General features: G+C 33.2%; 1 protein-coding gene across 6 annotated transcripts in view; it reads left to right on the top strand.

The window, feature by feature from the left end:
- erfl1 (Ets2 repressor factor like 1) overlaps positions 1-14,856 on the top strand; it is an 80,217-nt gene that overhangs the window by 44,985 nt on the left and 20,376 nt on the right. For all 6 annotated transcript variants that reach the window (XM_087287114.1, XM_087287115.1, XM_087287110.1 and 3 more), the window contains one exon: positions 11,810-11,886. In XM_087287114.1, the coding sequence (XP_087143240.1) occupies positions 11,823-11,886 (64 nt within the window). In that variant the 5' untranslated portion in view covers positions 11,810-11,822. The remainder of the gene's footprint in view (positions 1-11,809; positions 11,887-14,856) is intronic.

Genomic DNA, 14,856 nt, shown 5'->3' with positions numbered 1-14,856 from the left:
TATTTATGGATTGTTATGATTTGTGAAATAAAATATATTAGTATAGATTTTCTAATTGAAGAAGTGTTCAGGTGAGCACCTGTAATATTTCCGCAAGTTTACGTCGGAACTGTCATTTTTTTGTCTTGTGCTGTTCACAATTTGTCATATATCTGGAGTGTATCTGCTCTCCCTTTTTCCTTCTTCATAACAAACACACAAGCCAGTCCCTCTGTTCTTTGACCCCGAGGCTGTGCAGACTGTCAGAGCAGAGTCAAGAGAAATCGAGAGATCGAGAGAAAGTAAAAGAGAGAAAGAGGAAGAGCGAGAGGGCTGAAGGGGCTCAGTAAGTCCCTTTTCAGTGGCAGCCCGAAACAGAAAGATGACACAGATTCAGAGGGTTCTTTTCATGTCCTGGGAGCAGAGACTCATCACATTCCCTCAGTATTTCAGTTTCAGAGTCTTGCTGTCCATCTTTTTCACAATAGTGTCAACCATTTGTTACTCTGCTCGTTCTCTTTTCCCTCGCTCTTTTGTCCACTTCTGATTTTTGCCATTTTATTTAGTGGTCCATCCAGAAAAGAGTGGAATACAGAGTACACATGAAGTTAAAGTCAGAATTGTTAGAACTCCAGATTTATTAGCCACCCTGTATATTTTCCCCCAATTTCTGTTTATGGAAAGAAGATTTTTTTCAGCACATTTCTAAACGTAATAGTTTTAATAACTTATTTCTAATAACTGATTTCTTTTATCTTTACATGCAGTTTAAGGTGCCACACCCCCTTTTTAAAATTGTACATTTTCTTATGACTGAACTCGTTGAAATTCGTACAAATTAGCCACTAACTGTCAAAACGTAAAATACTTGCGATTCCTCAGGAGATCAGGCTGTAAATACCAGCCTGATCTCACAACAAAACATTAGTTTTAAAGTTTTGTCAGTTTAGTGGCTAATTCATACAAATATGTACGAGTTCAGTATGATTTTAACAAGGAGGCGTGGCACCCAGCCCCACCCTTACACCCAACCCTCATTGTGGGATAAGCAAATCATATTAAATTGTACGAATTAGATTGTACAACCTCATACAAGTTAGCCACTAAATCAAAAGTTACGAATTGCAGTGAGATTGCGATGGAAATATTGTAAAAAAATCCTTGCTCTGTTAAACATCATTTGGGAATTAATTAAAAAAATATATATATATCACTGGTGGGCTAATCATTTTGACTTCAACTGTATTCCACTTGGATGGTGCTGATATTTTAGTGCAGGAGTGTCCAAACTTTTTCTCATGAAGGGCCACAAAGAAAAAAAAAAAAACTAGATTGAGGGTGGTGGTGGGCCAAAGGTAAATATACCAAACTGTATTGCATTAATGTTTTCATGGTGAGTTCCTAATTTATTAATATTTTTAAAAAAAGTAATAGGAAAGAATACATTTAATTGTAATAATAATGAGACATTTTTGTAATTTTTTTTTCAATGAATCTTTTTACAATAAAAAACATAAACAATTCTATTTATGACACAATGGGCCCTTTTCACAAGCCTGTAATGATGCATTTATCAATATCTTAATCTTAAATTCTTGAAAGTTATTAATATTTAATTTTTTTTTAAATGTATAAACATTTATATGTTTTATGTCATTTTTGCATCAAAATGAAAGTTGTTTCTAGTGCAGCATCTGGGGCTGAGAGTAAATTTGATGTTATTCTTTTTTCATCTATGCAGTTATCAGCCTCATACTATTTTTTCCTTTTTCTGAAAGTCTTGATAACATCATTGGGGAGTTTTTCTTTTCTTAATTTAGCAAATTGGATTGTAAAAAAAAAATATTTGTTGCATTCTCCAATTTACTCTACTCTAAGTTTCCCCAACTATGAGGACTTCCGCTACTGAGAAATCTGGGCATGTGAAAAGAGTCCATGGAGTTCAGTGCCAAGTACACTAGGCAAGCTGAAACTGCCTTTGGCTTGGTTCGCTTGTTGATGTCTTGGTTATTCATTAAGGGACAGTATTAAATTAAAAAAGCATGTTATTGAAACATTTAATTTCAGTTTGCTTTTATTTGTAGCTCAATATTTAAACAAAAAAAAGGTTATGTTAAATTTGAAATGATAATTTCCAACAAAGACATTGCCCCAACTTTCCTCATCATTCACCCTCTTTTCTCAGATGGGATGGCGGGACAAATCAAAGGTTACCATGGGCCAGCTTTACACAGGCTCTAGTTTGGGCATCTCTGTTTCAGTGCATTTATTTATTTACAGGTGTCATGCATACCACAGTGTGCTCAGTTACTGTATTTTATACTAAAGGACTGTTGAATGATTCTGATTGGCTGATGAGCATTCTAATGTATGCAATTGAAGAGTTCAGATGCAAAAACCTCGTGGCATCAGAAATTTTAATCTAAAATTTGAATTTCTCTCAGGCTTTTGTGTGTAACTTTAGTAATTTGACTCTTGTGGCAAAATTTGTTTATTTTCATTGGCTTTAAAGTAAAATGTTGACATAAATATAGCTGGCTGAGAAAAACACAACTTTTCGAGCAAAATTTTAGATGGCACTTGGAGGTTTTTGCATCTGAACTCTTCAATTACTCTTCAAAAACTCACAGCTTGTTCCAGGCTGTTTTTGACAGCATTACAGTTAATTCTGTATCTCTGCACTCAGAAACTTTAGTTCCTTCCCAACCCACAATTGTCAAAAATCAAATCAAAGCAAAACAGTAGGCTTTGGATAAGATGCCTAGGAAATTAGTCCTTTACATTATGGCTGCATCACCACCTCACATGTGCATTATTTTCTTAAGAATTCAATGCCCTGTTGTCAGTCATTCAGTATATTTAATAGTGTTAAAGTAATAACATTAGAGTCAAACTTAGAGATGTACTTATTGCTTATTGAATTGAAAAACACTTATGGTGCAGTTGAGATAGAATACAGTTATAGAGACAGATTTGGTATTAAGGGCAGTTTTAAAGGTGCCTTAAGGTGTGTTAAGGTGCATTTAGATGGTTCAACAGTGTAATTGCATATGTAGATACTAGAAATGCGCTGTCCAATTGACCAATATTGGATTAATTTAAAGCTTTTGAAATATCAACAATAAAATGAAAAGCCTGATATCGATGGACATATCTTTTGAATAACCCAACACAAAATTATTAGATACTTACAAATATAACTAATAATATAATTTAATACTATTAAAACCCAAACATAACCTATACAAAATATCAGACCTGCATATTTATGTACAAAATGTCAGATGTGCATCAGAAAAGCAACTTGTGTGTGCCATTCTTAAGAGCTGGCACAAAACTATGTTAGTTTGGACTAAAATGTCTTAAACAATAATAATAAAAAAAACATACTAGGTGAGCAGACTGGAAAAAAGCTTTCATTCATCCAATAAAAAATCTGTTGGGTAATAGTTCACATCTAAGTTTTATCACTTGACCCAATGCAAAATAAATAATTTGTCTCAAACAATATTTCTTTTCTCCATGAAAACAATTTTATTTAATCTGGTGCAAAGCATACTTGTCTTGTTGAAGAAAGTCAATTAATTTAAAATCTCTTTTTGTTCTAAACAAGAAGATATAGTAGTTTTAATCAAAACAAAAATCTCCATAAAATTTTCGTTTATCCAATAAAAAAAAAGAGTAGGGTAATGGTTTTACACCTAAATTTGATCACTTAAGCAAAAAAAAAAAAAAATCATCAAGTGCATGAAGGTACAAACCTTATTGATGTTAATACGCATGCACTGGCCTGTGTGAAGAACCTTAAAATTGGATAGTGATAGTTACCAAATATTTCTTAGTTGAGTTCTTAATCAAAAACATTTCTATTTAACTGTTTTGTACTTAAAATATATTAATTGAAGAATAAAACAAATAATGTTAAACTAAAACGAAATATATAATTTAATTGAATGAAATACAGCTTGAACATTTTTATTTTTTTCAGTGTAAATATTATTCTGGAGCAGCAAACTTTGCCCTTGATCATCCACCTTTCCCCATAGTAAAATATTGAAATTATGGATATTTTGATATTTTTATGGCATAAAAAGCCATAAAAAGCCTGTTTCAATATGGAGGTTCAACCAACTCGGAGTTCAAACTTGAACTCTGAGTTGACTGATACCGAGAGATTAAAACTCAGAGTTTTCAATTTCAGAACAGCTAGTCTGTTCTGTTTGGTCAATCAAGAGTGAGTAGATTGGTTCAGAGTTAAGCGCACACATCACAACTATAAAAAGGAATTATCAATGGGGCACAGATATTACGAGTCACCATGGCAACATCTGAAAAAAAGAGAGCATTTTTCTCCAGCTGAATTTGATTAGCTCATGCAAATTTATAGCAAATATGACCATATATTTTTTTAAAATAAGCAACACCACTGCATCAGGGAAACAAAGGCAGTTAGCGTGAGAAAACAGCTGCTCAAGTTAATGCGGTAGTTCTCAAAAGTATTTAAGTATTTAAATATCTAAGTATAGGCTGCTGCTTAGTTTCTACAACAAATTTAACAAAACAAGAATGCATAAAACCTTAGCTTAATGTTCAGTAGAAATATTTAATTTAAGGTTCCCACTTTTACACACGTTGATTAATTAAAGATTCAATTTTTTAAACTGTGTTTTTAAATGTAAAAGTGCACTTGTGTGTCTGCCTTTTTTATTGATCAAGTGGTAGAGGTTGCTGTGACATTTAGAATGTAAGCAGTACTAGAAAATAGTTTTTAAGAGTAATAATCCCGTTAATAGTTACAGTGCATGTCCTTGTTGAAGGTCAGTGAATTTAAGCTAATTTTTTTATTTTTGGCTGTAATATCAAAGCTAAAACTTAAACCTATAGTATTGAATCTAACTGTAATTTTCCCAAAACAGGACAAGCCATTCTCGTAACTTTGCTCTTTGTGTGACTGAAATGTTGGCAATGAATGACTAAGGCTAAGGCCTTCATCTTTAGGCCAGGAGACCGACAGAAACTTTTTGACAATAAAACCTCCTGACCAGGTTAGAGTCATTTTTTGCTTAAGTAAAATAAATAGTTCCCATAACCAGGGCCCGACAAAATCTCTGGACTTTTTTGTTATTTCTGCACAGAATTTTATTAAAAGCAAAATGTGCAGATTATTCTTTCTATAACATCAAAAATAAGCATATTCTTTACGTAAACAAACATCCGACTGAAACATTTTCTTTTATTTTTAAAATGTGGTATGTATATATATATATCTGTGTGTGTGTGTGTGTGTGTGTGAGTGTGTGTGTGTGTATTCAGAAAAAGAACAAAACTACACAAATTGATTAAAAGATATTTTCAAAGACAACAATATGATATTATAAAAACAAGTTCACACTTGATACCTTTGTGCCCAAAAATGTTCACAAGGGAAGAATTAGGGCTGCTGTAGAGTGTAAGGTAGAAGATAAGGAAGTATAAGGAAGAAGAAAAAACAAGAAAGAAAGAAAGAAAGAAAGAAAGAACATTCTCTGTTACAGAATCTGCTGTCCATCTTTATCACAGTGTTGGCATCTGTTACTCCGCTCTTTCTTCTGCTCTTTAGTCTTCCTCTGAACTTCACCTTTTTGTCATTTTATTTTGTGCTCCATCCAGAACTCAGGCTTGTTTTTAGCAGCCCTGTTTAGTCGAAACATTAATGTTTAATCAACAGAGCTTTTCACTGTGTAATTAGACACAGGGGTAAACGTGTTAAACGCATCGCTATTCCATAATGAATTCGTAATCAATGTTCATTGTTTAAATGCAATAGTTTATAACAGCACACTTATTATTTCACACTTATTGTTTTATGCTATAAGATTAGCACAAATCATTTTTCCATTGCATTAGGCTAGAATTCTTTGAATCCCAGCTCCATTAAAAAATGGATTTATTTAATGATTAAAAGTAATTTTACACACACTCAAAATGTTTAATATCAAACCAGGAAACCTGCTTGAATATTTATAGTTATTATCAATAATTATTGTTCATTTTAATATTAATGTTAACATAATAAATAATACATTTATTTAATTATAATTTTTAAAACTATTTTCATTGTATATATATATATATATATATATATATATATATATATATATATATATATATATATATATATATATATATATATATATATATATATATATATATATCATATAATTTTATTACTTTCTACAAATGTTTATATAAATGTTATTTATTTATTTAATTTTACCATATACCAAATAAAAATTGTAGATATTATTGTGTTGTTTTTAACCCATATTTAGGTAAAATATGGACAAACCCGGTGTCACATTTGTACAGTGCTCAGCATATATAAGTACACCCCTTACAATTCTATCTTTTAAATTCATATTTTTAATAGGAAGTTATACAATATTATATTTGTATAATATAATACTACAAAATACTGTTTAATAAATGTGTTCTGTATAAATGCACCAAAATACATTGCCTACACTGTAAGAAGATTGAACTTAAATTCACAATAAATTACTGGCTAATAATTGCATTACTTTTACAGAAAAATACTGTATGTAAATTCACAAAAAAATTAATGTGAGCTAGTTCACAGTAATTTACTGTGATTTTTTTTTACATTAAATTACAGTGATACTGTGATAATTACAGCTAAATAGTGTAACTTCACAGTAGTCCATAACTGTGATTTTACAGTATTATCTTGTAGAATTAGCTATATTTTACTGTGAAGAAGGCTTTCCTTGGCTAGTCATTCTGACATTTACCCTGACTTTGAAATCATTTTCGGTGTTCAACAGTGTTCGGTTTTATGAATCAATTACTTTTGTATCAGTTTATTATGTTTTTGGGTGAGCACAAAGTTATGTTCATTGAAAATTGTTTCATGTTTCCATGTTAACCTTATAAAATTAAGATGCAGTGCACCAAAAAATGAAAATTTGCTATGACATTCATGTAGTTTTAAAACAGTTATTTTTGACGATGTAACCAAATTGTTTTTGGGGCTGCAATAACATTCTGTTATTTCTAAATACCAAAAAAGTTAAATTATCAGTAAATATCAGTAAAAGTTCATTTGTATTAATGTCTATGTAAAATGAAATAAAAAGAGTTTGAATTTCTATAACATGCAAAAAATATAGCCCTTTTACAGTAATTTGCTGAAATCATGCTAGTTTGAATAATTTCACAATAAAATTTACAAAACATTACTGTGAATATTTACAGTAAAATCTTGTAAAGTGGTACTAATGTAATTTACCGTGAAAAATTACAGTAAATTGAAAAATATATATATGAGCAACATCACATGAGTAGCAGTGTGATATGGCTGTATATCGGCACTGGTGGGAGGCGTGCGTTGGCACGAGGCCGCAGGCCATGCTACGAGTGTGATATTGCGTTTATACAACAGTTTGACGGCATAATTGTGTATATAAAAACAAAATCAGACACGGAGAGTCTCAAAAACCCTTTTGTATGAGGAACTACTTTCTTCCGGATTCAAATTATAAGCTGACAGTTAAACAGTTGAGCGTGCATCTTTTAAACTTTAGATCTGTAGTGTCTGCTTTTTGCTGGCTGTATGTGGGCGGAGTAATACACAAAGGGTAAAGAGGCGGTAGGAGTTCTGATATTGCAGAATATCGCACGGCTATCAGCCAATCAGATTTGAGAACCAGACAGAACTGTTGTATAAATATATATATTTATTAAATATCTTATATATCTATATCTATATTTATATTATGTTTTTATATACATAATTATGCCATCAAATTGTTGTTTAAATGCAATATCACACTCGTAGAAGTGATATATGGCTGTATATCGGCACTGATTGGGGCACTAAGGAACTTGGCCTGCGGCCTCGTGCCAACGCACGCCTCCCACCTGTGCCGATATACAGCCATATCGCATTGCTAATCATAATAATATATGTAATATATTTAAATTAATAAATGGATCTGTTGATCATTATATTTTGAGTGTACAGCATGAGAATAGTCATTAATCTGCTGTTAGTTTGTTCCCACAGAAGAGTTTTACTTTTCTCAAAAGTCTGTTTCAGAATGTTGTCTCGGTGAACGGTGCAACTTTGTCTTGCCCTGTCCATGTCTATGTGCATCTCTTTTTCTGACTTTTTTTTCATGTTTTGTTTAGTGTGTGTGGTGGTGCTTGTGCACTCTCTGAATCAGTGTCTTCATATCTAGGAGATTGTGAGAAGATATATTCCCTTGGCTGCTAGTTATAATGTTTCTGGGGGTGATGGGGAGAACTTGAAAGCCCTGTGCTGCCCAAATCAAAACTAACAAGGAAATGATGGGGGCTCCTTTATCTCCTCACTGGCCTGGAGGGGAAGAGCAGGGCAAAAGAAGGAGATCGAGGGAAAGGAGGGGTGGTGGGGGCGTCCTGGCTTCCTCTTTGATTTGTAAAAAATGCATTACCTCCGAAATCAAACGGAAAATTACTGAGCAGGAGCAAAACATACAGAGGAGAGAAACCGAGAGGGGGAGAGCAGAGTCAGGTGTACGGGCAGGTGAGGCTGGGTTTGCTTTGATTGGATAGGCTGGGTGATGAATACAGATTTTACAAAAAAAAAAAGTAATATGATGATCATATCTTAGTGGATTCATTTACAGGTGTCACACGGTGTGCTTATTTATTGTTTGACAATGTTATGATGTACTGTTTATTATTAAGATGACAGTCCAGTTAATCTCATACAGTGCTCAGCATAATTGAGTACACCCCATTTTGAAAATGAATATTTCTATCCATTTTTCAGGGAATATATTGATGTGTATAAACAAAACAGATGAATTAAACAGATACATTTATTAAATGATATTTTAGTCACCAAACATAATTAGAAATTGAGAGATAATACAAAGAAATTCAAGCAAAATATTGCAAAAAAATTACAACCTACAATTTTTTTCCTTTTTTTTCTGCTTCTCTTGACAAATAACAAACGATGACAAATAAATTGTGGTGTACTAGTTTTTGGACCATTATTAGAAGTTATTTTGTTAGAAAAGCTCTAGATTTGGCTTCAGGACTAATCTAATGTATAAACACAAATATAATATTGTATACCTTCCTATTAAAAAATATACATTTAAAAGATAGATTTGTGAGGGATTTACTTACATATACAGAGCACTGTGGGTGATTGCAAAGTTGAATTTTAAGTAATTGTATGTAAGAAAACAGGCAACTGGGTTCACTTTCTTGAGTATGAAAGATGCTGCACTAAAGATGATATAGAGATGTGTGTTACCAAAAAAAAAGACTGAGATGAGAAGAAGATGGAAGATGGTGTGAGGGTGGGGGGAAAGCAAGTGGACAGTCCAAAGAGTAAAAGCAACAAAGAGGACTGTGTGTGTGTGTGTGTGCGTACTTGTGTGTGTAAAAGAGAAGTGCCTGGAGTTAGCAATAATAATTTATACAAACACACCTCAATAATTCACGTTCCATTTCAATGCTGGAGGGAAGATCCAAAATTCACAGAGCATAATTAAATAGAGTGGGAGAGAGGAGAGAGGGGGAGAGGGGAGAGGCCGGCATTAAAGATACCCTTGTACCGGCTTCTTTTTCTTCCACCCGAGCTTTGTAAAACAACCTTTATGAAATTGTGATGGCTGAGGAGAGATTGAATTTCTCTAGCCATGTATACTGAATTGCTGCATGGAGAGTTGGATCTTTACAGATGCTCCCAGTTGTTCTGATCGCAGATGCAATCTTCAATGATTTTTGATATCCTGCTTTGAAGTTATTTGTATGAGCACATGCCCACCGTGGCGTATTTATTTCCTTTTTGCTGCAACGTGAATGTTGCACATTGGAAGTCTTTTCTAACTTTTCTAATTTCATGTGTTTTAATTGGTTGTGAGGTGTAATGCATCTTGCATGTTTGGTCCTTATCGCTAACAGACACCTGTGAAATGCTATGAGGCCCTCACACACGGTCATATACGTTCAGCAGGAGACGGGGTCTTTTGAACGATGCTCTTTGTGAAAAAATGCTCAGTGATCTTCTGCATGGCTGAAGGGATAGCCTTCGGCAACCATATTTAAAGAAACCCTTCAAATGAAAAGGCATTGATTGATTTCAGAGGCCACTGGAATGACATGCCCTCATGGTTTACAAAAGCATGTTCAGACACACTGGTGCATAGTGGGTGAAGTGAGTCCACAAGCACATGACACAAATTTGTTGAGTCAAAGTACCCTTCTTTAGCCTTTAGCCTTGTGTTCTGTGCTTTAACTCAGAGACTGTGGAAATAAAAGAGACAACAACCCATAAGACAAGATGTTCTCTCTTACTGCTGTAGATAATTAAAGCCAAAATGTCCCAGTGCTTTCATTTTGCGCTGATGACATCATTTGGAGCCTGTGCAGTATAATTATGAGCGGGGGGTGTGGCATAACAGTCTCACCCAACTATAGCAGCACTAATCGCATACACACAATCAGAGCACACAACCCTTTTATTGATAAATCATGTGTAAATTGCTTTAAAAATGCATGTTTTTTAAACAAATGGTTAAACATACATCAGCATGATAAATACTACCCAAAAGTATTTAAATATTATTCAGTGTTTTTTTTATTGCTCACATGTGTTTATTAAGTAGAGGAGCTATGAAGTCACCTTGTAGACCAAGAGGCTGGCAGCATAAAAGTGGTCCCCTCGATAAAATCCCTATAGTGTTTTCCCATAGGGTTTTCAAGGATTGCAAATAATATGTTCTGTGTTCAAACACATTTCATTACACTTACATTTTTTGTCCAACCAGGTAATCGTCACGCTAAAATATAAATTGTATCACTTAATTGCAAACGCAAGAACTGAAAACCTAACGTTAGGCTAAAACGGAATACAGTGCATTCTGTCTGTGATGTGAGCACCACCCTGCTGATTGACAGGTCTATCAAATGCTTGCAAGTTCCATCGCGGATAGAGAACAATATTCAAGATTTCTTTTTGTCACAAAGTACAGCGAAAAGCAGCCTAAACAGCCACATATGCTATGTATTTTAAAGAGTGTAAATAATGCAATTATGATAGAGTTAAATATGTGTTCAAATGAGGAATAAATCGATTGATCATATTAAAATGACAGTTAATATTTATGTATTTTAAAGAATTTATTCACACATTGCAGGAAAGAGACAAGCTTGTCTTCATAAAATCATTGTATTAAAATAAATGATAAACACTTGACGGTTTCTACAAATAAATTCCCAATTAAAAATTACTACAAACTATATGAAAATATCTAAATAACAGAAATGTTTAATACAAGCAAGCTGTGTTCCAGACGAGTTCAGCTCGATAACGTATAATGTCTCCGGCACCGCCTGTGATCCCGTTTAGCAACTTGATAGCAACAGTCTTTTTAAAGCGTAAACGATTAACAAAATCAAGAGTGTGATGTAACTGATGTGTTTTATGTCATGGAATAAGACGTTAAAGTATCTTGAGTTTGTGAGAGCTACGAACCTTATTTAAGCGATTTAACTGAAATCCCATTCCAAAAATCCACTGACTTTGGGACGAGGGAACCGAAACTGCTAAAATGCTAAGTCGCTTCCAGGTTTTTTGCATACAAATTGACATCATAGTTCCTCTATTCTATAAAGAGACTATGATGGTATTGACCAAAACTGCACTGTAGGATGGGGTCATCAAAAAGTTTTGGCTTCACTTTTCAGGACTTGTAAAGCACACCTGGTTAAATGTAAGGCTGTCACTGAAATTTGCTTTGTTTTTGTGTGTGTATGTGTGTGAGTGCAGGTGTAGTGGAGGTATGGACTGTAACTGTGTTAGTGACCTGCTGCTCACGCCACCTGTCCCAGCCCTCTGGACACCAGGTGAGACACTGAAAGACTTCTTCACCATAGTTCGGTATGACAGGACAGTTGAAACAAATACACATGTATGATATTGATTTTTAAAACAAGCTTCGGTAAAACTTTATTTTGATGGTCTATTTTAGTATTAGTAGACTTTCTGGACTGCTAGACTTTACCGGCCGTATTACAGTAGAATACTGGCAACACTGTTGCCAGTTACTCACTGTAAAGGTTTGGTTAATTACCAGTTAATTACTGTAATAGAGCAGTAGTGGTAACTAACTGGAAACTGTGTACAGTTAATTACTGTACTGTAGTGTTACAACTCACAGCATTATACTGTATACACATTAATAGTATGTCATAGTCTTACTAAAATTAATTAGTATTCTTACCTGTTATTAAAAATAGAAGGCATATAAATTTAGACAAATGTATTTTATTGTTTTGGCAGAAAACAAATATACAACAGAAAATGTATAACAAAATTAAGAAATAAGCAGATATAAATATCATCTTTCATATTACAGGTCTGCACAGTAGGGCTGCGGTCAAACTAACGTTTGAGCATGTTCAGAGATAACAACAATATAACTTAAAACACAGCCTTATTTTAGAAACCCTCAAAAACATTTGAACACATTTTACTTACTCATTGTAGATTCTTATTTAAAGCCTAAAACATCAGACTCTACATCTGAATTGATAGACAGAGAATAGAGCGCACTCAGCAGTAAACAAATCAAACACCTGACTCTCTTAAAGGGCCAGCATTTTCTGAAAACTTTTTCTAATACCTTTGTGTTTAGAATAAGACAGCCTGTGGGAGGGTGGTGAGGCCTAAATCATTATCTTCTGCCTTTAAAATGTACGTCTCTATAAACAGCAACATAAAGCATCAGAGTAAACGGGACAGTTATGGTTGAACAGTAATTTGCTATTTATTGTCACAGTACATAAAGTAAATTACTGTAATTTATCCTTTGCATTACACAATTTTATACAAACTCTACTCCTTTTACAGTAAAATACTGTTTCCTTTCATTACAGCAAAACACTGACTATTTTGCAGTAATTTACTGCATAATCTACAGGGTAAGAGTGCAGTTAAGCTTTAACCCTAATTAAGCACACCTGATCAAACTAAATCTAAAGGTAGTTTGTTGAAGCAGGGCTGGAACTAAAATCTGCTAGGCTACGGACCTCTAGTAGTTTGACACCCCTGGAGCATAGCATATTTTCAAAGCAACTGCTTACATTTATCACAATTATGCACATATTGTTTAATAAAAACAGTTAAAATATGCAAACTTCATCCATAGGAAAAAAAAAATTATAATAAATAATCTGATCCTCATGTCGTTCCAAATCTGTAGTAATAATAAAAAAAACACAAAAATTACATGATTTATACATTTATTTAGGAAAGCCTTTATACTATACTGTTAATGCCACTTACTTTAATTGAAGTTTTCCAAACAAATTCATTGAGTCTCTGCAAACATGTATGTATGTGCTGTTTAAGATATTTTTTTTAAATAACACATTTTTACTAGTCATTTTGCAAAATACTAATATTCAGTTGAAAGTGCAATTTAAAAGCTGAACTATAGGCTAAATTAGGCAAATTAGACTAATTATAGAAACATAAACAAAGTTATAAGAATTATTATGACAATTTCTTTGCTCTGTGTGAATATTTTTGCCCTTAAATGCATTTCATCCATATCTTATGCTTAGCTTTTAATGATCTCTGTGTCATTGGTTGACTCCTGATACTCAATGTTAAAACATAAAAGAAACCAAAGAAAACACATGGCTGCAGTGAAATTCAGCTTATGATCAATGCAATGTCCCACTCTCCCCTCAATACTGACCATTTACTTATCAAAACTGAACAGTAAATATATATAAATATATAAAATTATATAATAAATATAAATAGCAACATAAAGCATCAGAGTAGATGGGGCAGTAATGGTTGATCAGTAATTTACCATTTATTATGACAGTAAATATCTGTAATGGGTACATAGAATAAATTACTGTGATTTATTCTTTGCACTACAGAATTTCATACAAATCCTGCTTCTTTTACAGTAAAATACTGTTTCCTTTCATTACAGCCAAACACTGACTATTTTACAGTTATTTACAGCATAATCTACAGTAAGGGTTAACAGTGTGCTTAATATCTGTTGATACTGCTCCTTCAACAGACATTTAACTGACTATAAGAAAATTAGCAAGTATATGTCAACTTATACTAAACTTAACCCTAACCTCAACACTAACAGTTTACTTATAATCTATTGAGAATTAGTTGGCATGTAAAAGCAATGTAATTTAAATTCAACAAGCTGACCATTAAAATAAAGTGTGACTAAAACACATTATTGAGCAACCTACACTTTAGATACAATATAGCCATTTTCACTGCAAATCACCCTGTCAAATTATTGAAAGCTAAGGTGGAATCAAGTGCTGCATATTAGCTGCATACAGATATTTTCATACTGTATTTAACTTTTCAAACATTTGTGAAGTAAGCTTAAATTCACATATCTGCTTAATACACAATTAATTTGTTTTGAATGAATGATTGAATTGACTAAAAACAAATAAAACTAGAACAAACATATCCAAAGACCAGATTTAAAGGTTGTGTAAATAGAGCGCTGCAACTCTGATGATAATACCCAGAAAACAAACTCCATATTCTGTTATCTAATGAATTTTATATAATATTGATAATTCACTCATTTATTCTCCTTCGGCTTAGTCCCTTTAATTCATTAGGGGTGGCCACAGCAGAATTAACCCCCAACTTATCCAGCATATGTTTTACACAGTGGATGCCCTTCCAGCTGCAACCCAGTACTGGAAAACATCCTTACACACTCATTTAAACACACACACACACACACACACACACACACACACACACACACACACACACACACACACACACAGAGAGAGTACGAAAAA

Source organism: Danio rerio, chromosome 16, assembly GCF_052040795.2.
Source record: "Danio rerio strain M-AB ecotype USA chromosome 16, GRCz13ab, whole genome shotgun sequence".
Classification (NCBI taxonomy): domain Eukaryota; kingdom Metazoa; phylum Chordata; class Actinopteri; order Cypriniformes; family Danionidae; genus Danio; species Danio rerio.
This window is presented reverse-complemented; position numbering and strand designations above follow the sequence as displayed.